The 26169-nt window shown below is 37.4% G+C and overlaps 1 protein-coding gene across 1 annotated transcript in view; it reads left to right on the top strand.

Moving 5' to 3' along the window:
* Window positions 1–25756, top strand: part of SOS1 (SOS Ras/Rac guanine nucleotide exchange factor 1) — a 105497-nt gene extending 79741 nt beyond the window's left edge. Inside the window, exons 15-23 of the mRNA XM_054728456.1 lie at window positions 222–341; window positions 6818–6980; window positions 7485–7602; window positions 12676–12848; window positions 13061–13177; window positions 15290–15554; window positions 21429–21473; window positions 23161–23279; window positions 24198–25756. Coding sequence (XP_054584431.1) covers window positions 222–341; window positions 6818–6980; window positions 7485–7602; window positions 12676–12848; window positions 13061–13177; window positions 15290–15554; window positions 21429–21473; window positions 23161–23279; window positions 24198–24686 — 1609 coding nt within the window. The 3' untranslated portion in view covers window positions 24687–25756. The remainder of the gene's footprint in view (window positions 1–221; window positions 342–6817; window positions 6981–7484; window positions 7603–12675; window positions 12849–13060; window positions 13178–15289; window positions 15555–21428; window positions 21474–23160; window positions 23280–24197) is intronic.
* The last annotated feature ends 413 nt before the right edge of the window (window positions 25757–26169 follow it).

The raw sequence follows: 26169 nt of genomic DNA, 5'->3' as shown, positions 1-26169 counted from the left end.
TATAAAGCAATAATAAAAGTACACAGGTACATGCATAAAAATATTTTTAATATATATAAAAAGATGCATAATTAAAAATTTTGTTATATCTTATCATAAACATTTCTGTTGGTATAAGTGGAAAGTTTATATGGGAATTTAGTTTTATTTATCTCATTTACTTAATAAAACAATATACTGAGGGAAAAGTATCATAAAGAATTATGTATCGATGATTTTAGAGCTGTACAGCCATCAGAATTAGTTGGAAGTGTGTGGACAAAAGAAGACAAAGAAATTAATTCTCCTAATCTTCTGAAAATGATCCGGCACACTACTAATCTCACTCTGTGGTTTGAGAAGTAAGTATTACTGACATTCTTAACATTTCATAGCAATCAGATATGTTATAAATTTCATTGCAATTCTATTTCTATATGTCTCACTTCTTGTTTTGTTCCTCTTTATTTTTGCACTGAGTGAATCGTTTTCTAATGTAGCATTTTAATTTCATTAAAATTGTTTCATTAAAAAATTTTGAGGGTTTTTTTTTAGTGGCTGCTTTAAAGTTTACCATATACATCTTATCAGGATCAGCTTCAGATTTATATTAGCTTAATTTCAGTGATATATAGAAATGTTATTCCTATATAGCTCTATTTCCTTTATCCCCCTTTTTTGTGGTATTATTGTAATACACATTACATATAATTAATGATGCAAATCTAACAATACATTGTTTTAATTATTGCTTTAAACCATTTGCTGTCATTTTCTTAACCCATTATAGCTTTATTCTTACCCATCTGCTTTGTGCAGTTATGGCATTACTAGGGGCCCAGTGCATGAATTCGTGCACCTTGAAAGGAACTGTGGGCCGCGAGGCTGTGGTGGGCACAGGGGCAGGTCTCGGCCCATCCTCTGCACCCCCGCCCGGCCCCTCCTGCTGTGGCCCCTGGTCCCCTGTCTGCCAGCAGCCCCCCTCCCACTGCCGCCACTCCCACACATTGACAGCGCTGGCCTTACACCTGCTGGCAGCACGGACCATTTGGGGCCATCGCCAGCAGCGGGTGTGAGCAGGGCTGTTGTGAGCAGTGGGTGCGAGTGGGGCCGGCGCTGGCAGCGGATGCAAGCGGCGGCTGCTAGCCCCGATCGCCCCTCAGGAGCAGTGGGAGGTGGAAAAGCCCTGAGGGATGATCAGGGCTGGCAGCCGCCGCTCACACCCGCTGACCACGCCTAGCGATCAGGGCTGGCGCTGGGCACCGGCAGCAGGTGCAAGTGCCAGGTGGGACCGCGGTGCGCAGGAGCAAAGAATTTTTAGTAACCACCAGAGGCTCACCCCGATGACAGCGACCGGCACCTTGCCTTGGTCTGGCGCCCCCACTCACCTGCTCCACCATCCCACTGTGGCCAATGCCTGCCATGTTCCGCGCTCTGCCACCTGCTGCCGATGTCCGCCATGTTCTGCGCGCACCCCCTGGTGGTCAGCGCACATCATAGCAACCGGTTGTTCAGCTGTTCGGTCTATTTGCATATTAGCCTTTTATTATATAGGATATTACACTTCTCTTTGTTATAGGCCCAACAATACATTACATACACATTATTTTATACAGTTGCTTTTTAAATCACTTAAGAGAAACCGTGAGAAAAAATATCATTTATAGTGTCTTATATAATCACATGATTACCTTTACTGGTGTTCTTTCTTTCTGTGGATTCATAGTACCATCTGGGGTCATTTGTTTTCAGCCTGAAGAACTTCCTTTAGTATTTCTTGTACAGTGGGTCTGCTAGCAACAAATTCTCTCCCTTTTTTTAAATCTGGGAAAGTATTTTGCCTTCACTTTTGAACAATAGCTCTATCTTCAAGTTCACTAATTATTTCTCTGCCAGTTCAAATCTACTATTGAGCCCCTGTAGTAAATTTTTTATTTTAATTATTGTACTTTTCAATTCCAGGGTTTCCATTTGGTTCCTTTTATAATTCTGTATCTTTAGTGATATTCTCTATTTGATGCACGTTGTCATCATGCCTTCCTTTTTAAATCATGCTTTCCTTTAGTTCTGTAGACATATTCGTAATGCCTGCTTTGAAATATTTTTCTGTTAAACCTGACATCTGGTCTCCCTCCAGACAGTTACTGTTCCCTGCTTTCTCCCCCCCCTCCCCCCCCAGTGAAAAGGTAGTACTTTCCTGTTAATTTGCATGCCTCATAATTTTTTATTGGAACTTGACATTTTAGCTATTCCTATCCCTCAGGGCTTATTATTATTATTACTGTTTGTTTATTTGTTTAGTGACTAGCTGGGTTATTTTAGTGAAGGCTGTTCTCCTCAGACCTTCCCCCATGCTGAGATATTAAACTGAGATGTTCCTCTTCTGGGAGGTACAGATTAAGGTATGCCCACAGTCACCCTAAGAAGGCAGTGGCAAAGGTAGGGCTTTCTTTCACTCCTTCCTTGACCACTCCCAGCTGTTAAACTCCAAAAATTTCCTGATGGCATAAATTTTCTACAAACTAATCCAATCATTTTGTGACTCCTTTGAAGGAATGGCTTCTGAAGTCTCTGTTTTGATATTTGTTATGATCCCAGGAGGGCTCCTCCCAGCTTTCTTATTCTCTAGTTCTCTCCTGCAAACTAGTTCAGCCAAAAGTCAAGGCTGTATCTTCATTAGATCTACAAATCTCCCAATTGCTCTTCACCACAACATTCACTGTTCTTGAGAACACCTTTAGGTTTAAACTTCTCCACACTGTGTTGTAAATGATAAGAGATTAGAGCTATCTGTTTGAGCCTAGACTCTGGAACTGGGGACAATGGCAAATTTCTCTGACATTCTTGCTCTAGGAGCTGAGTGCTTAGTGGTGGTGGTGGTGTGTGTGCGCCCTCTCATGCATGCACACAAATAGTAGCCTGAGGTCCTCTTGGCTTGCTTCTCTTGGCATGGAACCACTGCCTCAGGAAACCGGGAATGGCTATCTTCCCAGTATTTTCAGTATGCCACATTCAAGGTAGAACCTCTCCACATAGAAGTTATGCAGGAGAAAGGAGTCCCCACTTCTCAGCTGCACTCACCTGGAACTTAGCCTCAGCAACCTGCAGCTTAGAGCAGGGTGAGTGAAATGCTGAAGTCCTGCTACTCCAGGGAAGAAAGCCCTCTAGCTGGGAGCTGGGTGAACAGGTAGCTATGTTCTTGGCTGCAGCAAGTCTGCAGTAGATCACTACGCCCCACAATCCCCAGAGATTCTCTGGCAGGAAGAGGGGAGGGAGCAGTCTTTGTTCAAATACCACAAACTCTTGCCTCTCTCTCACTGAATTTTTGTAGATTTTCCTGAATAGATATTCATTTACTATTTGCTCATAGGGCCATTTCCAGAGACTTTGAATATTTATGTGTATGTATGCATATGTACATGAGTGTGTATCTGTGTATGTATATATTTATCTATATATCTACAAATATATATGTGCACACATAATTTTTCACCAATTTCACTGGGAAGTGAGGAAGCAGAGCTCCTTATACTGTTATGTCAGAAGTCCAGAATCTCAGTGCAATTTTGTTGTTGTTGTTAATCTTCATCTGAGGATATTTTATTCATTGATTTTTAGAGAGAGTGGAAGGGAGGGAGGCAAGGGGGGAGATATATCAATTGGTTGCCTCCCACATGAGCCCCGACCGGGGCCAGGGATTGAAGCTGTAACCCAGATACATGCCATTGACTGAGAATCAAACCTGAGACCCTTTGGTGCACGGGCCGATGCTGTAATCAATGAGCAACACTGGCCAAGGCACCTCAGAGCAATTTTATAGTTGGGGTCAGAGATTGGAGTTTTATGTATTGGCCATATTTTTTTCTGAATAAAAATAATATGACTATTTGACTAATATTTTATAAGGATTATATGAGGTTTCCATAGATCGTATTGGAATTACAAGAACAAGAGACCAATGACATAAGGGAATGACTGGAACATGAGCGAAATGTGGATAAAGACCTGAAAGAGATTCCTAAATACAAAAAAGCATTCCAAGTAATCTGAAAGTTAGGACTTCCTTATATTTATGTTATTTTTTCTCAGCCTCTAAAATGTAAGACGTTAGAATTTGCCCTTTATGTGTAGCTTCCTTATTTCTTCATTATTAAGTTAAATAACTACATTTCAGTATACAGAAGCCTTTTTCCATCATAAGTAAAACTTATGTCTGTAAAGAGGAAACATAACTGATCAAACATAGGCACCATTTCATTTCTGTCCTATTGTTTTTAAAGATTCCTGAGAATGCATTTCCTGGTCTTTTTCCTTTTTCTTTTTTTTAAATTATATTAAGAATACTTAGCATGATATTTACCCTATTAACAGATTTTGTTCATGTACAACACAGCATTGTTATCTATAGGCATAATGTTGTACAGCACATCTCTAGAATTTATGCATCTTGCATAACTGAAATTTTATACATATTGATTAGCCACACCCCATATTTCACTCCCGATAGCACTGGGCAACCACAGAAGCCATTCTGTTCTTGGCTTCTATGAGTTTGATTATTTTAGATAAAACATGCAGTATTTGTCCTTCTGTGATTGGTTTATTTCACTTAGCAGAATGTTCTCAGTGTTTATCCATTTTGTTGCATACTGCAGGATTCCCTTCTGACTCATATTCTGTTGTATGTATAAACCACATTTTCTTTATCCATTCATCCATAGATGGACATTTAGGCTGTTTCCACATCTTAGCTATTCTGAATAGCATTGCAATGAACATAAGAGTGCTAATATGTATCTTCAAGATCTTGATTTCAATATTTTTGGATAAATTCCTAGAAGTAGGATTGCTGAATCATATGGTAGTTCTATTTTTAATGTTTTGAGGAACCTCCATACTGTTTTTCCTGCCTACACCATTTTGCATTTCTACCATCATCCGTGTACAAGGGTTCCAATATCTGCCTTTTCAATGTGAAAGATTCTTGTTCATTTGCCACAGTGGTTCTTAGCCATAGATGTGCATTAGAATTGGGGTCACCTCTGAATAAATCACTCCAGACTTACCTGGTTTTTACAAAAGCTGCACAGATGGTCTCAGTTTGTATGCCTAGTTAATATCAACTGAAATAGTTAAATGAAAGATGTAAATACTTTATATACTTATAACATTTTTAAATGTCTAACTAACTAGCTACCCAGAATCTATAATAATAAAAGCGTAATATGCTAATTAGACCAGACACCCGAATGGCCTTCCGGACGTCCTTCTGGACGTCCTTCTGGACGATCTTCCGGATGAAGCTGGGGCTGCGAGGACCGAGCCCCTTGCACGAATTTTGTGCATTGGGCTTCTAGTATGATATATTTGTAGAGATCTAACTAATGTTTTTTAAATACATATATACATTTTTTATTGATTTCAGAGAGGAAAGGAGAGGGAGAGATAGAAACATCAATGGTGAGAGAGAAATATTGATCACCTGCCTCCTGCACGCCCCCTACTGGGGATTGATCCCACAACCTGGACATCGAGCCCGGAAACTGAAACATGATCTCCTACTTATAGGTCGATGCTCAACCACTGAGCAACACTGGCTGAGCTAGCTAATGCTTTAAACACATACATATGTTAAGTTTAATTTGATAATAAGGCAAATTGTGATACTTTTGCAATGTTTTTTTTTTCTTAGTGTCAGACCAGCCTCATCAGAGTATGATGTAATCTGCAATTTTACATTTTAAAAAATGTTTAACATTGATTTATATTTATTTTTCCCATTTATGTGTCCTATTTTTTCTTGGATTACAATGTATTTAAATACTACATTATTGAAAACCAAGTTTAAAATGTCTTTTTCTTTACTGATAAATAATTAGTAAATAAATTCTCTTAAATATTAGAAATGGAGAGTAAATGTTCACTGAGGATTTTTTCTTTTTTTTTAGTATAGTACACTTCCTTTTAAATATTTACCAGAATATATACTTTCCAAGGATTTTGGATATTTAAGTGCTTTTATTTTCATTGACTTTTTCCCCGTGTAATTTTAAAATTTTTACTTTTTTTGTTGTTGTTAATCCTCATCTGAATATATTTTTCCTTTTTTTTTTTTTTTTTAGAGAGAGTGGAAGGGAGGAGGAGAGATGGAGAGAGAGAAACATTGATGTGAAAGAGACACATCAATTGGTTGCCTCCCGCAAGTGCTCTGACCCAGGTGGGGAGCAAGCCTACAACTGAAGTACGTGCCTTTGATAGGAATTGAACCTACAACCCTGGGCCAACTCTCTTAACTACTGAGCCAAACAAGCAAGGGCAAAAAATTTTATTCTTGATTGTGGTAAAATACTTCCACTGACTTTTTACCTTATAGTGCTTATGTAAAGAGCTGTTCCTAGAAATGTAGCTAATTATTTCTGTATCTCAAAGGAAGAAATTAATCACTAAAAGCTTGCAATTAGATGAAGAATAGGGAGCACAGAATTCTTGCACTCTAGAATAAATTCCCCTAGCACACACCCACATCCCCTAAACCAGCATGTTAGACTCATCAGTTAATTCTAATGCTGAGAGAGGATGCACCAAATACGCAGGAAAATGATTGACTGGTTGATGGTATCGGTCTGGAAGAGAGTAAAGAGCAGCATGCCTGCCTACCAAGGCACTGCTTTATCTGCCAGTCTCCTACTATTTAACTATCATTCTGAATATATAATCTCTACAGTTACACTGATAGCCTCTTCATACTCTACATTATATTATTTACTAAATTCTTTAACCCATATCTTTGTTGGGAAAACTCTACATTTTTAAATTAATTTCTGTCTTTGATTCCCAGATGTATTGTAGAAACTGAAAACTTAGAAGAAAGAGTAGCTGTGGTGAGTCGAATAATTGAGATTCTGCAAGTCTTTCAAGAGCTGAACAACTTCAATGGTGTCCTTGAGGTTGTCAGTGCTATGAACTCATCACCTGTTTACAGGCTAGACCACACATTTGAGGTAGGTTTGCATAGGTGTTTTATTTTAATGAACTACTACATTTCCTGTTCTACGAATCAGGATTTTAACAATTATGATCTTGAATTTTTAAGTACCTCACCTGTCTTTCAGTAACAGTTTAAAAGATGGAATTATCTAAATTTTGAATTGACTTGGTTATTCTTTTTAAATTAGGCATTCTCATTAAAATGCATTCACAGTTAGAAGAAAATGCTTTCAGCACTTAATTTGTAATGTAATGTACAATTATGCTTACATCATTGTGTGAGGAATGGTGAGAGAAATCAGATTTCACACACACACACACACACACACACACACACACACCCCTTTAAGTTTGCACAAGGGCCAATGAAGATAGTCTCTTTGAGCCAGTATTATTACTCTTAAAATCAAACTGATACAGTTGTGTTTGGGCTTTACTCTTAGCCTGAAATTTTTTGGAAAAACCTTTAATTCCTTTTGTAAACTTATGCTCCCTAAATATGTATTTTTTTATTGTAGCAAATACCAAGTCGCCAAAAGAAAATTTTAGAAGAAGCTCATGAATTAAGTGAAGATCATTATAAGAAATATTTGGCAAAACTCAGGTCTATTAATCCACCATGTGTGCCTTTCTTTGGTGAGCATTTCTTCTTGAATTTTTATTGTATTTCTGGATAAAACAAGACACTTACTTCATTAAATGACTGAGTTTACATGTGTAAATATATCAGCAGAAAATACTTATTTAACAAATACAGTGCATCCCAAAAAATGTATACACACTTTAATAGCTGATAGCTCAATTTTGAAAATGAAACGTATTTTAATAAACACTGCCTTTATAATTATTCAGAGTGTGTATATACATTTTTTTGGGACACCCTATATTTAGCACCTGAATCACCTTAGAATTGTTCTCTATTAGAACTTTTTAAGATCAAGCCTAATCTATACATTCCCCTTTTATTTCCCTCTTGGGCAGCCATTTGATATAATGCTCTTTTTTTGACACTGGTTTTTTTTTCTCTGCCTGTATATGTGTTCTGGTGATTCTCCCTCTGAATGCTTACAAAAATTATGATCTCTATTATATGTCTGGTGTTTAGTCTTTTTTAGCATGTGGTATATTTTCTCCTAGCCATTTCCTCATCCATATCTATATATTTTATATATCTCCAAAAAGATAAAATCTTAAACTTAATTATTCTTTCTGATTTTGTTTTTTTATGTCATTTATTTTTTTTATCATTATTTATTTGTTTTCCTGAGGACTTTGCCCTCCTAAATTATTGATAAAACTATTGAGTTCATTTATTTTCCCTTTCTGGTGAAACATTAAAATTTATGCATGTGTGTTGACTATAGTGCCAGTTCATTCAAGGGAGCCTGGGGAAGGACTTGAGTAGTTCTGATGTTTATTTCATTCAATCTGTCGACAAATATTTTTTCATTACTTACTAAGTGTCCGGAACTGTGTCAGGTGCTTAGAAAAAGTGAAAAATGCATAGTACTTACTGGGCTCAGAGTCATGCTACTCATCATACCCTATAGCCTCTGGAACATAGAAGTGAAAAGAAACCTCAGGTCCTGTTCACTGGACTCGTGAATTGGCCCCTGCTATCCTAGTACCTGATTGGTGGGCATTTATTCACAAAAACTGAACTCTCCAAAGTACTCTCTTTCAGATGAAATAACTATTCTTCATAACATGTCCTGTGAAGACAGGACATTTCAGACGTGTGTGAGTGAATACAGACATGTGTCGGTAGTGGAAAGATACAGACAGCCTACCTGCCAACCTTTCTACCCTTTTCTGCTTGTCTTCCTGATTGTCGAGCCTCTGCTCTTTTAAGGCAGTTTATCTGAACTATCCCTGTTCGATTCTGCTGTACTAGGAAGAGGTTTGCTATTCCAAAACTGAATGTTATCAGTCCCTGAAGTTAGCCAGGCCACTTTTCATGGTTCTGACCCAGTAGGTAGTGCCATATGTTATTGCTGCTTCTTCATTCCGTCTAGTCTTAATTCTGTCTCACTTATACTCCTTCCAGATTCTTATCCTTAATTCTGTATACTGTTTTTTTCTCCTGTATGGGAAGGTCAATGGTAGTATCTAAGACTCTTACTTCCTCTTCCTCTTACCAGAATTTTTATTCAGGTCTTTTGCTGGCACTACCATTTAAAGAATAAAAGTAAAATAAATAAATAATCCTATCTAATAAAGAGGGAATGTGCTAATTGACCATCACTCCATCACAAAGATGGCTGCACCCACAGCTGAGGCCAAGTTCCCATAAGGAGCCTTAATGAGCAATCAGCAGGGACCTGAAGCTATGCCCTCCCCCACCCAGCAGGGCTTGACGGAGGACCTGAGGCTGCACCCCCCTGCCTGGCGAGGCTTGACGGGGGACCTCAGGCCATGCCCCCCATCCAGCGGGGCTTGACAGGGGATCTCAGGCTGTGTCCCCCACCTGGTGGGGCTTGACGGAGGACCTCAAGGCACGCCCCCCCCCCCCCCCCCGCCCTGGTCTGGGCTGTGGGACCTCAGGCCATGCCCCCGTCCTTGCGCCGGGCCAGGGGACCTGAGGCTACGCCCCCTGCCCAGTGGGGCTTGACAAGGGTGGGACTGGCTGGGTCTGGATCTAGCCCAATTTGGGGGGGGGGGCCAGCCAGGTCTGGGTCTCATGCAATTTTGAGGTGCATGTGGGTGGGCGGGGACTTGACTCTGGGTCCCGTGGTGAGCCCCAGACTCTGACAGGAGGAAGGTTTTCATATACATTTTACTAATTTTCTTTCATCTCTGACACTTCTATTATAGAGAAAGGGCAAATAGCAATATTAAATTGTTTCCTCTAATTAATCCCCTTTTAATATGCACGAATTTCGTGCACCGGGTCACTAGTAAAGAATAAAAGGCTATTTCTCCTTCCAAGGCTATGGCATACTATGGTCTATATCCCAGTTTTTCTTCATACACTAAAATGTTTTACTCTTAGTAGAAAATATATATGCTAACATTTATTCTAAGGTAAAAGTATGTTGATTCCTCCCTCAACCAAATCTTGCCTCTCTGCGCCATCATCCAAGCCTGTAGCACTGGCTCTGCTCTTTCCTTTTACACAGCTCTAATTCTGTGTCCTCTGTCTGTTTCTTGTCTGCTTGCTTCCTCTCCACTCTTGCTTTCCTACCATTTTAGAAATGACTCAATATCTCTTGCATCCTTTCATGCATTCAGAGACATTTGTTGGATGCTTCCATGTGATGTGCCAGGCCCTGGGCTGGGTGTTAGACTAGAGAGGCAAATGAAAATAGCCTTACTCTCGATAAGCCCCCTTGAAAGAGCAGAAAATAAATTGCAGTACCATGTAATAGATATAATAGTGAATTGTAGAGATGTATAAATCAAAGTGTGAACAAAGTGTTATGGGAACCTAGAACTTTGAGCAACTATTATTTCCTGCAAGGCTGGGAAACTCATGAGCAAAAAGGTGAAACCTCACCCTTCTTCATTATTTATGTAATAATGCTCTGTTTTTCTCTCCCTAAAACAACTGTCTCCACAGGATATATAAAATGTTCTATTGAAAAAATTAAACTTTAACAGTATATTTGTTCTATATTTTTATTCGAAAATTATGTTTATATATATTGAGAATGCATGCTTAAACATTTTTACTGATGTAGTAAACAATCAACAAAGTTTGGACACCACCTCTTTTGATCATTTGTTCTCCTTTAACTGGCCATTAATTTGTTATAAAATAATTTCCAAATTTCATCCTGAGCTTTATCAAAATGCCACTTATAAGCATTTTTGCAACTTCATTCAAATATACTTTTGACACAACATCTCATAACTTATTATCTTCCATGTTTCCAGTGTCAGTCATTACACCACCACCCATTCAGTCATTTAACCACAAAACTGGATACTTTCTGAAATCAAACATTCATTGATGTCTATAATGTTTCATTATTGCTGACTATTTACTATTGATTTCGAGTCGTTTAATCTTTTCAAGAATGTGGCCAAAAATTCCAGTATTGAAAAGTATGCTTGTACCACAAAAGCATTTAGAACCACTAATATATGATTAGAACAGAAGTGCCTGTTATTTTGTTTGTTTTCCTCATCCAGTGCAAAGCCTGAAGTGACAGAGAAAGAATTAGAATTCCTAATCCCTTGCCTATGTCTGCTGTCATATACTGCCACTCCTTCTTCTCCCCACACATCAGATCCCTGTGGTCTAGCCAGACAAACAATATGCCATCTCTGAGTATACCTTCCAAGCTTCATCACAAACCAGTGCCATTGTACACATTGCTGCTTTGCTTAAAATGCCCTTCCATCTTATTCTACTTATTAAATTTCTATTCATGTTTTGAGATTTATTTTAAGCATCACCTCATCTGTGATGCTTTTTCTACTTCTACCAGCTCAAGGCAGAGTTAGATACACCTCCTTTCTGCTGTCATAGCATCTAATGTATTACTATTACTATAGCACTTATCAGACTGTACTGTAGGAGCCCACATTCAAAACTCTGAATTCCTTGAGGTCATGGACTGTGTGTCTTGTTCATCTTTGGATCTGCAGTACCTAATGCAGAGCTTGGCATACAGCAGAGACTCAGTACATGTGTACTGAGTGAATGAATTCAGATATTCACACTCTCTTCTCCGCCCCCCCCCCCCCCCCCCGCCGCCCCCACCACCACCACCAAAGCATCACAGTCAGTACTTTAGGGGGAAAAGGCAGAAGCATAAGAGAATAGGTCAATAGCAGCAATAGCTTCAGCAATAACAACCATAGCTAATTAAGCATTTACTTTGGTTAGGCCCTATTCTAAGCCTTATATATGCATTTGTTTCTCACAATAACCCTGTTATCCTCATTTTATAGATTAAAAAAAAACAAGGCACAGAGAAGCTAATTAACTTGCACAGGATCACACAGTAGAAAGCAGCAGAGTTGGCTCTAGAACCTTTATGCTAGAACCAGAGAGGAACTAAAGTGCTCCTGGCAACAGGGAGCTGTGTATAGAACTACAGTGCCTGTTACTTGGTTCATTCTCCTTATCCAGTTCACAGCCTGCAGTGATGAGGAGGCAGGAGCTCAATTATTAGGTTGTCACTAATTCTAGAAATACTGAAGACCAGAATGTACATAAATTATGTGTACTCCTGTGCTTGATAGGCTTGCAGATCCTTCCACATGTCCATGAGTGAACCTATCCAAATAATACTCCCTCTGAATTACAAATCCTAACAACCTCTGGTGAGGCCTTAAGAGCTGAGTAAGCAAAAAATATGATTCTCTGAACTTAACATTTTCCCCTTTTTTCGTGTTATTAGTGACGGGTTATTCTTAAAGTTCCTTTTATAAAACCATGACATATCAAATAATATGTGGTTTGGCAGGTATGGAAAATTGGTTATTCCTACTGAAAAATGTATTAATTTTCTTAAACTTGGTCTCTTTTTTCCTTGGGTATTTATAAAACTTCATTTTGTCACAGAAGAATTTGATACTCATAAAAATCTTCTCTTGATATTTACTTAGCTTGTTCTTTTTCATAGAATGGAAATCTGTGCCTTGATTCTTTGATCTCGATGATTGAGGTGGTACAGTGTAAAATCACAGCACTTACTAAGAAAGAAAGAAAACTAGTGTTCTTCTTTATCCTTAAAGTAATCTCGTTATATCTTTTAGGAATTTATCTAACTAATATCTTGAAAACAGAAGAAGGCAATCCTGAGTTCCTAAAAAGGCATGGAAAAGAGCTTATAAACTTCAGCAAAAGGAGGAAAGTAGCAGAAATAACAGGAGAGATCCAACAGTACCAAAATCAGCCTTATTGTTTACGAGTAGAATCAGATATCAAAGTAAGTTGAATTATTTGAGGATACATTTTTCTGATTCAGTTTATAAACTGCCTGATGAAAGGCAGGTTTATTTTATAGAGGCGAAAAATAAAAAGAAAACTTAAATAATTAAAATATTCTTACATTATATGTTTTCTTAAATTATTTTCATGAATTTGAAACTCAATTTAAAATATTTAATGTTAATAATTGTTTCTTTGCATTTATTTTAGAGGTTCTTTGAAAACTTGAATCCAATGGGAAATAGTATGGAAAAAGAATTTACAGATTATCTTTTCAACAAATCCCTAGAAATAGAACCACGAAACCCTAAGCCTCTCCCAAGATTTGTAAGCATCTATATATTTATATTTCTTTTACATTTATATATTTTTTTCAGTTGTCTTCTATATTTGGTGATGCCATCACTACCATATATGTTCTACAGATTAATTTTCTATAAAGGAGTTCGGGATGAGGTGCTTATGTGATGGATAAAAGTAATGAATAAGTGCCTAATAAATATGCTCAGGAATATCCCACTTAGTTCAAAATAAATGAGAATTAGTATTAATCAGAAGAAATCCTGATATAATAGATGAAATTAGGCAAATATGAAAGCTTTTATTTTTTTAAATAAAAAATTATTCAAGATTAAAAAAAACTTTTTTAAAGAATAGTTTATTGATTTTTAGAAAGGAAGGGGAGAGGTAGAGAGAAACATGGATGTGAGAGTGAAACATAGTTTGGCTGCCTCCTGCATACCAGGCATGCGCTCCAACCAGGAATCAAACTGGCAACCCCTCAGTGCACAGTCCCTCAGTGCCCAACCAACTTACCCACACTGGCTAGGGTTCAAGATTTATTTTAAGAGCAGGAAAATTGATTAATTTATACTAATTCACTTATAATAAATGTACTTATGACTTAAGAAATAATAACTTATGAGGTGTGGCTAAAGATAATTTTGTGGGAAAAATAAAGTTTCCATTGTTTTTTATTACTTGTCAGTGCCTGGCCTAATTTATGTACAGTGTCACCACCTCATTGACTGAATGTAATTTCTCTTACATTCAGAGAGTCAAGAATCATGAAGTAAACATAAATGGCTTCTAAGTAACTAAGATAAATCTCAAAATGTCTGTGAATTAAGATTTATGTAGTTACCGCACATAAATATATCTCAAGGCCTAACACAGTTTTTTTAAAAGGTGGATTAACCACAGCAAATTGGAAATAGTTATGTAGTCTGCTCCAATAAGGCACTCTGATATCACTGAGAAATGATCACTCTGTATGAAAGCTCCAAAAAACTAACATAAATACAAATGAAAACTCAGGCAGTTTAATGCATTTGAAAATGGTTCAAGTGATCTTGATGGCATCACTGCATTACAGCATAGAAATCATCTATATCCTATATAATAAAAAGCTAATATGCAAATTGATCAAAAGGCAGAATGATTGGTTGCTATGATGCTCACTGACCACCAGGGGGCAGATGCTCAACACGGGAACTGACCTGTGGTGGTCAGTGTGTTCCCACAGGGGGAGTGCTACTCATCCAGAAGCTGGGCTCATGGCTGGCGAGTGCAGTGGCAGTGGCGGGAGCCTCTCCTGCCTCTGTGGCAGCGCTAAGGACCCCTCAGGGATGTCCGCCTGCCGGCTTAGAGGGCACAGGCTGGACTAAGGGATCCCCTCCCCCAAGTGCACAGTTGTTGTGCACTGGGCCTCTAGTATATATATAAAAGCCTAAGTGACCAGCTGACCAGCAGCTATGATGCGCACTGAGCACCAGGGGGCAGACGCTCAACACAGGAGCAGAAACCACAGGCATGGAAACATGGAACAGACTGGAGAGGGGAGGGTGGGAACAGATTAACCAAAGACCTTATATACATACTAGAGGCCTGGTACATGGATTCGTGCACCAGTCAGGGTCCCTCGGCCTGGCCTGTGCCCTCTTACAATCTGGGACCCCTCAGGGATGTTGGAGAGCTGGTTTTGGCCCGATCCCCGCAGGCCAGGCGGGGGACCCCACCGGTGCACAAATCCGTGCACCAGGCCTCTAGTAGTTCATAATAATGATCCTGGTTTTTCCAGGAAGGTTAAACCAGTTCAACATAGTCTGTTTAAAAAGTGAGAGAAATATACAGCATAACTTAGAAAGATTTTCATCCAAAAATATTAAAATAACAAATACTCTGGTATTTATAGGACTAAGACTTGATTATTTAAAGAAATTAATTCCCTAATAAATTAGATAGCCAAAGCTTTATGGAAATGGGATATTAATGCTTAAGTTTGAACAGTTTAATTAGAATCATTATGTAAATTCTTTATTGATGGTATATGGTTTTCCTAGATATTAGTTGAATTTTACCAGACATATATAGAAAAAGCTTCCTTTCTATTATGATGTTGTAAATATTATGGGTTTTGGGTTTTTTTTATGTCTACAGCCAAAAAAATATAACTATCCCCTAAAATCTCCTGGTGTTCGTCCATCAAACCCAAGACCTGGCACCATGAGACATCCCACACCTCTGCAGCAGGAGCCCAGGAAAATTAGTTATAGTAGGATCCCTGAAAGTGAAACAGAAAGTACAGCGTCCGCACCAAATTCTCCACGAACACCGTTAACACCTCCTCCTGCTTCTGGTGCCTCTAGTACCACAGATGTTTGCAGCGTATTTGATTCTGATCATTCAAGCCCTTTTCACTCAAGTAGGTGCTAAAATTCTAAGTGCTTTAAAGTAATTGTTAGTATTATATGTGCTAGAGATAAAAAAGGATCTGTATAATTTTTTGTAAATTTATAGACAAATCGAATACCATTTCAAAAGATACTATAAAAATAGAAAACAAATTCTAAACTCCAGCAACCTATAATTTTTTTAAAAATTGGTTGGAACAGTCCTCCTTAAATTTATTATATTTTACTGAAATACCTGGTGATGAAATTGCTAATTTCAGATTCATTTGAGCACTTGTTTTCTGTTGGTGAACTTAAAATGCATTATGTCCTATCCAGAGGAAACAAAACTAACTCTTAAAACCTGCAAGGAATGTTAGTCCTGGACTACTTTTTTTTTTTTTTTTTTTTTTTGGCAATTTCAACTTTTTATTAAAATATCCCCATCTGCATCACAAATTTTTTCTTTTTTAATTGTCTGAAGTTTTACATTTGTCTTCTTTTTCCCCAATTGACCCCTCCCCCTCAGCCATTCCCACCCCAAGCAAGCCCCCACTGCCTAGTCCCGGGCTTTTAATGCTGTCTCCGAAATATTTATATTTGAATACTACTCAGTGCATCATTCCCTTCCCACCAGACTCTGAAGTTTTTAATTTCACAGTGTATCAAATTCAAGCTCCTACTTAACCTTTCTCAGCCTATACCATCGACAGATCGCACATAGTGCCTGCTAGTACACTGCATATGCTTTCAAGCCCAGCCACACAGATCTCATAGGCTGCATGCTATTCCTCATCCCTTTCTTATTCTAGATCAGTACTACCTTTATCACAAAGAAAGAAATTGAGAAAACCCTCAGGCTAAGATTACAAAGCCTAATTCCTGTAGCAACAGTTTCTCCATTTGTCTGGCTATTCAACATGGTTTAATATTAAACATGGTTTAATATTAAAACTTAATGTGAGCCACATGTGTAACTTCGAATGTTCTATATTCACATTTAAAAAAGCAAAAAGAATTAGGTGAAATCAATTTTAATATATTTTATTTAACCCACTATTTATAAAATATTGTCATTTCAACATGAAATCAACATAAAAATTTATTAATAAGATAATTTTACATTTTCTTTTTTTTTTTTTAATCTTCAAAATCCAGGATGCATTTTATACTTACAGCACATCTCAGTTTGGACTAGCCACATTCAAATGCTTAATAAGCACATGTGGCTAGTGGCTACCAAACTGTATAGCTCAGGTATAGCCTTTAGAGGGAGCTACCTTTTATAAATAGATCCCCCTACTCCTATTAATTATTTAATAAGTTTCAGACTTTTAAAGCTCTAAGAACACACAACCTTTTTTCACTTGTTCATTATTAACACTTGAATCAAATCACCTTTAACCTCCATAATCACTTCCATATGTTTCTTCCATTGGCTGATTAGCTCATTGTGCGTATCAAATTCTACCCTACTACTTGACAAAATAAAACCCAATACTCAGAGGCAGCATGACATTATTATGGGGGAGGAGGTTGAGAAGCACTGACTCAGCAGTTAGGAATCTGGCTTGTCATTCCAGTCTGCTAGTGTGCTTTCTGATTTTAGGTAAAATACTTTTACTGAGCCTTCTGGGGATCAAACTGGATTTAAGGTTTCTTCCAAGTCAGAGGATCTAACTTTTTAACAAAAATTAACTTAAAATTATTCGTTGGAGGTATATATTTTTTTATTTGATCCAGAATTCTCTTAACTTATTCCTGTATTATCCATATATTTGTAGTTACCAGGCAGTTTGTCTTGTCTTTATACCACCTAAAGTGTATTTGTTTTGAGAAGTATAGCATCTTGGCTTTATTTGGCAACTGAGAATTATGGAGTCATGTTATTCACATAGTAAGCTCTCAGATATTTTTGATGATATGTTCAAATAAACACCAGGTTAAAAAAATCCCTTTAATTTTCCCCAACTCACCAACCACCTAAATTAAGTAATAAAATAAAACCAACTCTATTTGCAGTATACCTGACCTAAAATCATTATTTATTCTGACCCATTTTAACTGTTTGCAGGGCTTTTTCCCTAGGGCAGATGGCTAAGGTCTATATTACAAAGATTCCCACATAAATAAATTATTGAAATCATATGAAAGCCATTAATTGCAAATTTTACTTCTCTTAGTTTAAGAAGTAGCTAAAAATGGAAAAGGTGGGAAAACAGGAGATAAGCACATTACGTTCCCTATTAGTACTAAATCTCTGAATGGTTAGTCAAACAGGGAAGAGGAATGGTTTGGAATGCAGTGCTCTGGATCAGTGCTTTTGTCATAGGTGGCATTGGATCCATATTAACTTAAATAGCCAGACAAGTGGAGAAACTGTTGTTCCAGGAGTTATGTTTTGTAATCTTAGCCTGAGGGTTTTCTCATTTTCTTTCTTTGTGATAAAGATAACCCTATTACTATTCTCTTTGCTCTCAATAAAATTTAAAATAACTGATTTTGAAATAAAATAAACCAGCATAATATAAAACCATCTGTATGCTCAGTCCCTTACTTAAAATTTACCAGTGGCATATGTGTATTAAAGGGCCTCATCTGCTCTAGACCCCACTTCTGCTCAACAGATCTGCTAGTACTGGGTGGGGAGGGGTTCACCAGAGCACCAGCTGGCTACTGTGCTGCCATCAGAGTGAATACCTGCTTCTTTGTTTCCCCATGGCCTGGCAGCCAAGAGCTGCTGTGTGTGCCTTCTCATGTCATTGAACATATTCCACTCAATTCAAAGAGGCAGAAAGTTCCAGTGCTTAAGTTTTTCAAAAGGCAAAGTTTGACTAGAATTTTGATTAGTTATAATAGTACTTTTTTGCTGCTTATCATTCTTTTCCAAAATAATTTACTTTAAAACCAGTAATTAATTTATTCAGCCAGTATCTGTTGTATATCTCACTCCTTGCCAAACACACATCTTCTGAGCGAGAAAAAAATAATCATAGTACAAAGACAATCATAGTTAAATGCTTAACCATTGTTAAATGTTATGGTTCTCTTTGCACTATGATTATTTTTCATCTCTCAGTGAGATTGCAAGTTTTACCAGAGAAGATGTGTAAGTGCTTGGCAAAATGCTATTGAGTAGTGAAGGCATAAATGCTGTAGAATTTACACAAAAATTACAGAATGGGCAAGAATGGCCATGGAAACTTAGTGAAGACAGAGAGGAAAGGAAACTGGCACCTATGTAGTGCTGCTACATACACCCTCCCAGTCAGAGCCCTGCCCGCACTTTGCCCTGGCGAGGTCCACCTCTGAGGTGATGACGACAGTGGCTGGGAAAAGGGAAAGACCACCAGCTCTCTGCCCTGGTTCTGCTGCTGTAGCAAGGAGGAGAGGAGGAGGAAGTGCTGTGATACCTTCCTGTTGAAGGCTGCTTAGCCATAAAAGGGAGCCGAAGGTCTGACCGATCTTTGTGCTACACATGAGCTTTAGCTCTATTCCTTATCAGGGAAGTTTTGATAAGAAAAGGTTTAGTCCAAGCATTTCATGGAATGCACAGATTTTCTTCATAGAAGATTGTTGTATGTAATTAGTTTCTAATCTGAAATACATTTGCACTTAATAGGCTTTTGTGAATTTAAGAAGTTGTCCTTGTTCATATAATTTTTTTCTACAGGAAATGCTTATTCCTATTTCAAGAATGAGTCATTTATAAATTAGAGAGTATCTTCAACAGTGGTTTCAACCATGGCGGTATACTATAATTCCCTGAGGGTTCTAATGTGTAACCAAATTGGGAACCACTGTTCTGTTGTTTGGGATTTGTACTGAACAAATTAATACTATGTTTTAACATTAATTACATTTCATTCCTAAGTCATTATCAACAAATGTGTTTCATACCCAGCTGACAAGAATTTCCAGTATCTATTTCTTGATTAGAACATGTATAATTATGAGGTTTTTTAAATAGCATTTTCCAGGCAGTGAGACCAAGCAATTAATTTAAAGTGAAAAATTAGTAAAGTGCCCCAAATTAACCAAATGTATGGATCTAAGCCTGTGCTGTATATGAATGTGATCAAAGCCAAGTCCACGTCTGTGTGCACAAGTGTGTATGCATAGGTGTAATTGTTCTTTCTAAAAGCCTGCAGTTTGTAGCTGACATGAGCTTTGTGTTTTTATTTTATTTCTATGTTGTTCTAACTATGCTACCATGATCTTGAGGCTTATCTCCAGGAGGCATAGTTATTTCCTTTCTAAGTGTAAAATACAGAAGCAGGTAAACACTAGAGCGGATACTCCCTTAACCCCTGTATGTCATATGTGCCTAATAAGTAGAGAAGAGAATCACTGACAGAGCAACAGCTTCATTTAATATCAAAGTATAAAAATGAATTTTAAACTTCTGAGAGATACCTTATTAGAATTAGCTAGATTACTACTTTTTAGTAACTATGGCCTCCAAATAAATATCAGTACAGATGGAAAGGAGATAGTGTTTGATTATTTGGAAATTGGGGCTTTCTGGGGAATAAGACCACTGAATCTATAGAAGTAATCAAATTAACAGTGTAGCCAACTGAACCTGGAACGTAAAATTATCCTTGTTCTGACCAAAGAAACTAGAAAAAGCAATGGTCCAAACTAAACAACTATATTGATTTAAAATCAGTATAGATTAGCCTTTTGTCTCAGTTCTTTTCTACTTTACTGCTCTTGGGGCCTTAGCTTTTATGATTTTCAGTTCTTTTCTTAAAAGAATTAACATTGCTAAAATTAGAAATTCTAAATTTATCAGTGAGTTGCCTGTATAAAATGTATCTAAGCAACAAATGTTTATTGATTTTTTTTAAAGTCTTCAAAAATATAGAAGAGAAAAAGCTATATCACTTTCAAGTTTGTTTGGTAATACCCAAAGCTGTAGTTATTTTATGATGAGAATATATGCCCCAAGAACATTTTCAAAGGTATCCTATATAATAAAAGGGTAATATGCAAATTGACCCTAATGGGAAAATGACCAGGGAACGACTGGTTGCTATGATGCGCACTGACCACCAGGGGCATATGCTCAATGCAGGAGCTGCCCCCTGGTGGTCAGTGCACTCCCACAGGGGGAGCTCTGCTCTGCCAACAAGTCAGGCTGACGGCTCTGAGCACAGCAGTGGTGGCGGGAGCCTCTCCCACCTCCTCTGCAGTGCCAAGGATGTCCAACTGCAGCTTAGACCCGCTCCCCCCAGGAAGTGGGCCTAAGCCATCTGTTGGACATCCCCTAAGGGCTCCCGGACTGCCAGAGGGATGTCTGACTACCAGATTAGGCCCGATCCACTGAGGAGCGGGCCTAAGCCAGCAGGTGGACATCTCTCGAGGGGTCCTGGACTGTGAGAGGGTGCAGGCCAGGCTGAGGGACCCACCCAAGTGCATGAATTTTTGTGCACCAGGCCTCTAATATATAATTATATTAGTAAGAAATTCCTTTTTATTTTATAATTTATATAACAGAAATTCATTATTTACTACTTATTTTACAAATTTGAGTTTTCAAAATCTTAGTACATAACATATTTCTATATGTCCAGCTGAATTCTTTGCTCAAATTGGGTTTATACCTATTTTAAGTCTTCCACTAATATAGCATATTTTAGTTTTCTTATGAATGCTTTTAATTTAATTATTGACATCAAGTAGTGAATCTAAAAGGAATATTCAAAATTCCCAATATGATATTAACTCAATTTAATTCTTTATTTTTCTCAAAAGTAAGTAGTAATGAGCTTTTACTGTAGACTATTATACCGTTCTTTAAACAAGAATGACAAAAGTAACATTTTTATCCTAAATTTTTACAATTGAGTTAAATATATCAATGAAAAAAAAACACTACTTTTTCTTGTTTCCTTTCACAGGCAGCGATACCGTCTTTATCCAAGTTACACTGTCCCATGGCCCAAGTTAGTATATTTGGTTTAAGACTCAATTCTCGCTTTGGCTTTAAAAATTAAACCAAGTGTAACCTTTCCTGCTGAAACTCTTTTTGAGTCTGATAGTGTTGGTACCTTGCTTGCAACATCTTAGAAGTGAGGCCTTCACTTGTGCTATCTTTTGATCATAAATGATTTGCTTAAACTTATATACTTTTTATGCTTTTATAAAAGCTTTTTCTCTTTTAAAAGAACAGTATTATATGGATGGCTTCCACATTTAACCATTTCTCTTTTCCAACTGTAGAATTTCCATTATTTAATGTTCAACTTGATAAAAAAGCAAGAGCATGCATGCGCATATGGGAATGCTGGCAGCTATGTGCCGTTTCTAAACCACAAAACACACTTAGCCTGGTGACAGCACAGATTGCAAATAACTGTTATTTGACTTTAGAAGAACTATGTTATAATTGTAACTACTTAAGTTATATGGCCTATTCATCACTGTTAAGCAAAATAAAGTTCCATTGTAGATATTTGCTTTTCATTTTAAAGTAAACTAAAAATTTACCAAATTATTCCATCAATTTTAAACTAATAAGCTAATGTCTTTTGCTGACCTTCATACAAATGATTTCAAAATATGTACAAGAAATATTAATTATAAGCCAAATAACATAGTCTCTTAAGAAAAAAAGGTAGGTGATCAAATGTTACTCGGTAATAATATCAATACACAAAGTACTCTTTTTAAATTCTATATCGTTATAACATTTAATTGACAAAATAAATGCTGTCAGTGCTTAAAGGAATAAAGAACCTGCCTGTATGATTTTGAATGATTGTTTAAGTATTTTTTCATATCTTTTTTATAGTGCTCATAAACTAGCTTAACAACTTAATAAGTTATATCTTTCAAAGTGCAATTATTTACATGCTTATATTATGCCCTTGTCATCAAAATGTCTGTAAGATAGGTTCCAATTAGAAGCTTTACTTATTTTTTTTTGTGCCAGTTCATCAACTTATTCTTAAATCAGGTTCAGTAGCTTCTAATGTAATTTCTGTTTTTATTATCACTCATCTTGAATAGCTCCATCACAATTAAAACTTGTAGATTAGAGTATGATGAACCTGATTTTGCTTACTCACCAAGGAGAGCCTATGTCTAAGCAAAATGAGGAGAGACCCCTCGCGCAGACACTAGATTCTCTCTCTCCCTGGCATCCTTGGAGAGGATTGCTGGGGAGACTGGTTCAGATCAGAAACTAATCCCAAGCACTATCCAGTAAGGGTAGGAAAATTCTATACTAACAAAGTCGGGGGGAGGGGGTGTAATGAGCCCATCACAAAAGCTTAACAAAAATAATCATTCTAAGGGTTTTTAATAGTTTGCTGTCTTTCCCAGAAATCTGACAGACCCAAATCAAAAAATTCCAGTTATAAATTAACAGTAGGGATGTTATTTTGTTCAAAAAGCAAAATAACAGAATATGTTAGGCAACTTTTTTTTCTGAAAATTCTGCTAAAAATATTTCTGCATGCTTTTATAGCAGTTTGCTTTAATAAAGGAATACTATCGGTTTATTGAACTGCTTTTAATACTTCTGTACATTTCTTTTAATAAATGCAAGCAGTTTCCAGCTAAGCCTTTTCAGGATTAATAGGTGAAATAAAATTCTGTGACCTTTTTAAAAATGTTAACATTCTACAGGATCTGCTTCAGTATCGTCTATAAGCTTAACGAAGGGCACTGATGAAGTGCCTGTCCCCCCTCCTGTTCCTCCAAGAAGACGACCAGAGTCAGCCCCTGTGGAATCCTCCCCATCGAAGGTAAAGTAGAAACCGTGTGATCTGGAAACTGGAATCGTTGCAATTCTGTTATCCTCAATTGCTATGTGCAGTTTAGTTCTTACTGGATTAGATTAACACTTCAGAGTATTTGGGCTACATGGAGATTAAACAAGGATTAAATACAGATTTACTATTTTATTTATTTTATTCTGAAATTAGTTTTTTGGTATATTATCAAAACCCTTGTTAATCTAAGTCATAGGTTAGATTAACAAGGAAAAAACAAGTTTAATCTATAAAGTAAGACTAATATACTCTCAAGCAGTTCTTAAAAAATACAGAGAGGGAAAGAAAGAAGGAAAGAGGTCTGAAACTTTATATAAAATCACATTTTAAGTGCTGAATGTTACCTATCTGAACCCTTTTAATAGTGAATCTGACATGCTCTCAAAATAGTGAATCTGATTTTCATGCAGATTCTGAGTTGGAAGAGACTTTAAAGACTCATAATAGCTACTTTTCTACTTAGTTAAACTTCTTTCTTTGCCAACTGTTAACTTGATTCAGTGGTTCTCCAAGTGTCCAAAGGGCAGAGAACCTGGATAAATCAAGACACTCTTTATAGAACATGAAATATAAATATAGTAGGGTTAATATTGTAAAATTAACAGGTAACTTACGTTAAAAAAGAAAAGATCTTATATTAGATAGACTGATAGGTAAGCAGTAGCAAACAACAAAATTTGAGAAAAATAAAGTAAAAACATTGAGAAAAAATTTTTCATGAATTGGCATACCCTCCCATTTAAAACATATGAAGAACTACCTGATCCATATCTAGGGCTCTTCCAATAGCATGTTTGAAAACCCCAACTTAATTTTAAATATGTTCTTGGTACTACATATGTGAAATTACTAATAAATGTTTTGGTGTGTTTTTTTTTTCATTTGTCTTAGATTATGTCTAAGCATTTGGACAGCCCCCCAGCAATTCCTCCCAGGCAGCCCACGTCCAAAGCCTATTCGCCACGATACTCAGTATCCGAGCGGACCTCCCTATCCGATGCCCCTGAAAGCCCTCCTCTGTTACCACCACGAGAACCTGTGCGGACACCTGACGTCTTCTCAAGCTCCCCACTGCATCTCCAACCTCCCCCTCTGGGCAAAAAAAGTGATCACAGCAATGCCTTCTTTCCAAACAGCCCTTCCCCCTTTACACCACCTCCTCAGACACCTTCTCCTCACGGCACGAGGAGACATCTGCCATCACCACCATTGACACAAGAAGCGGACCTTCATTCCATTGCTGGGCCACCTGTTCCTCCACGGCAAAGCACTTCTCAGCATATCCCTAAACTCCCTCCAAAAACTTACAAAAGGGAGCACACACACCCATCCATGCACAGAGATGGACCACCGCTGTTGGAGAATGCCCATTCTTCCTGAGTTCCTCTGTACTGGATGTACATTTCCCTGTCCCCAAATCCATTGCTGGCAATGGATGCACTGAATGTGCCAGCACTGAGGAGTTAAAATGAGAACTCCAAACACTAACGACTCTACTTCAAGATGCAGTATAAGACAGTTTTAACCTAGACGAACATGGTATTCGTTTAGAACATGGAAAGACTGATCTAGAGGAATTGGACAACTGATTGCACCTGAAACCCAATTAAAGGGACTTTTTCCAGCCAGTGGGTTGGAGCCCTGTTTTTGTGAAGTGATCTTTATCATTAAAGGGATGGAAAAACACAGTCTCGTGTCCAGCAGGCCCACATGATGACAGTTTTTGTAATTCAAAATATTATGCACTTTTTAAAAAAGAAATTTTAAACAGGGATCTTCATATAACCCTTTGTTTTCTTTTGCTTTTACTTGTCCGACTTTAGAATATTTTCTTTAAAATCATTCAAAGGACTGTGAGGAAAGGCTGTGGTGCCTGACCTTGTTGGAATCAAGGCCCAGCATGTGCTACAGTCCTGTTTACAGATCATTACAGTGAATTGAATGGGTACCAAGGCTTCACCAAAGAGGTACTTTTTTTTTTTTAAGAATAATTATACCAATTTTAAGAGTCTGTCCCCACCCATCCTCTCTATACAAACAAAACGTGATGGTGTTGCCTTCAAACGAGAATTTTTGTGTCATTAACATGATAGAAGAACTTTTTTTAAAAAAAATGTAACTGTCAAGTATACAATTTACATTTAGGAGACTGTTAATCTATGCTAGGTTGTCATTTCCCCCCTCCTCCCACAAAGGTTTACTGGTAATCCACATTACGGCTCGTAGCTGTCCCTCTAACCGTGCTGTGGAAATGCAGGCGCCCAGTGTGAAAAGAAGCACTTCGTACTTGCTGGCATCACTGACACCATTCGTGTTTTACTGGTAGTTGAGCAATCAGCATATCTAGGACTACCTTGCATTGCCTAAATCATGTGTATATAGTGAATGTTATATAATAAACTTGGCAGGTCTGTTTTAATTTAATTGAATAAAGATACAAATACCTTGTTGACTGGCATATATTAAATTATTATGTGGATAAAATGGTTGATTCTTATTTCTTTCAGTTGAAACACACACACGAACACTAAGCATAAAAGTGCGCATTGTGGTATGTCTTGGTTTCTAGTCCTGGATGTATGTATTCATCTTAAAGAATGATCTGAAGTTACAGTTTGGCATATAGGATAGTATTTGGTTAGAATAGGATGGGTATCTTTTAAGCAGAACTTTGCAGGTTTTTTAATTTCCTAGGCAACATGTATACAGTTTGTTAAAGTTTATATTAAACATTCTACCTTGCTTGAGGTCTTTGCTCTATCAGAACTATTCATAAGAGAACATCTACCTACATCGTTAAAATGATAATATGGATTATTCATTAAGCCTATGTACTGATCTTTGAGTCTAACAAATACTGTGA

This window comes from Eptesicus fuscus, chromosome 16 (genome assembly GCF_027574615.1).
Source record: "Eptesicus fuscus isolate TK198812 chromosome 16, DD_ASM_mEF_20220401, whole genome shotgun sequence".
Taxonomy (NCBI): Eukaryota; Metazoa; Chordata; class Mammalia; order Chiroptera; family Vespertilionidae; genus Eptesicus; species Eptesicus fuscus.
This window is presented reverse-complemented; position numbering and strand designations above follow the sequence as displayed.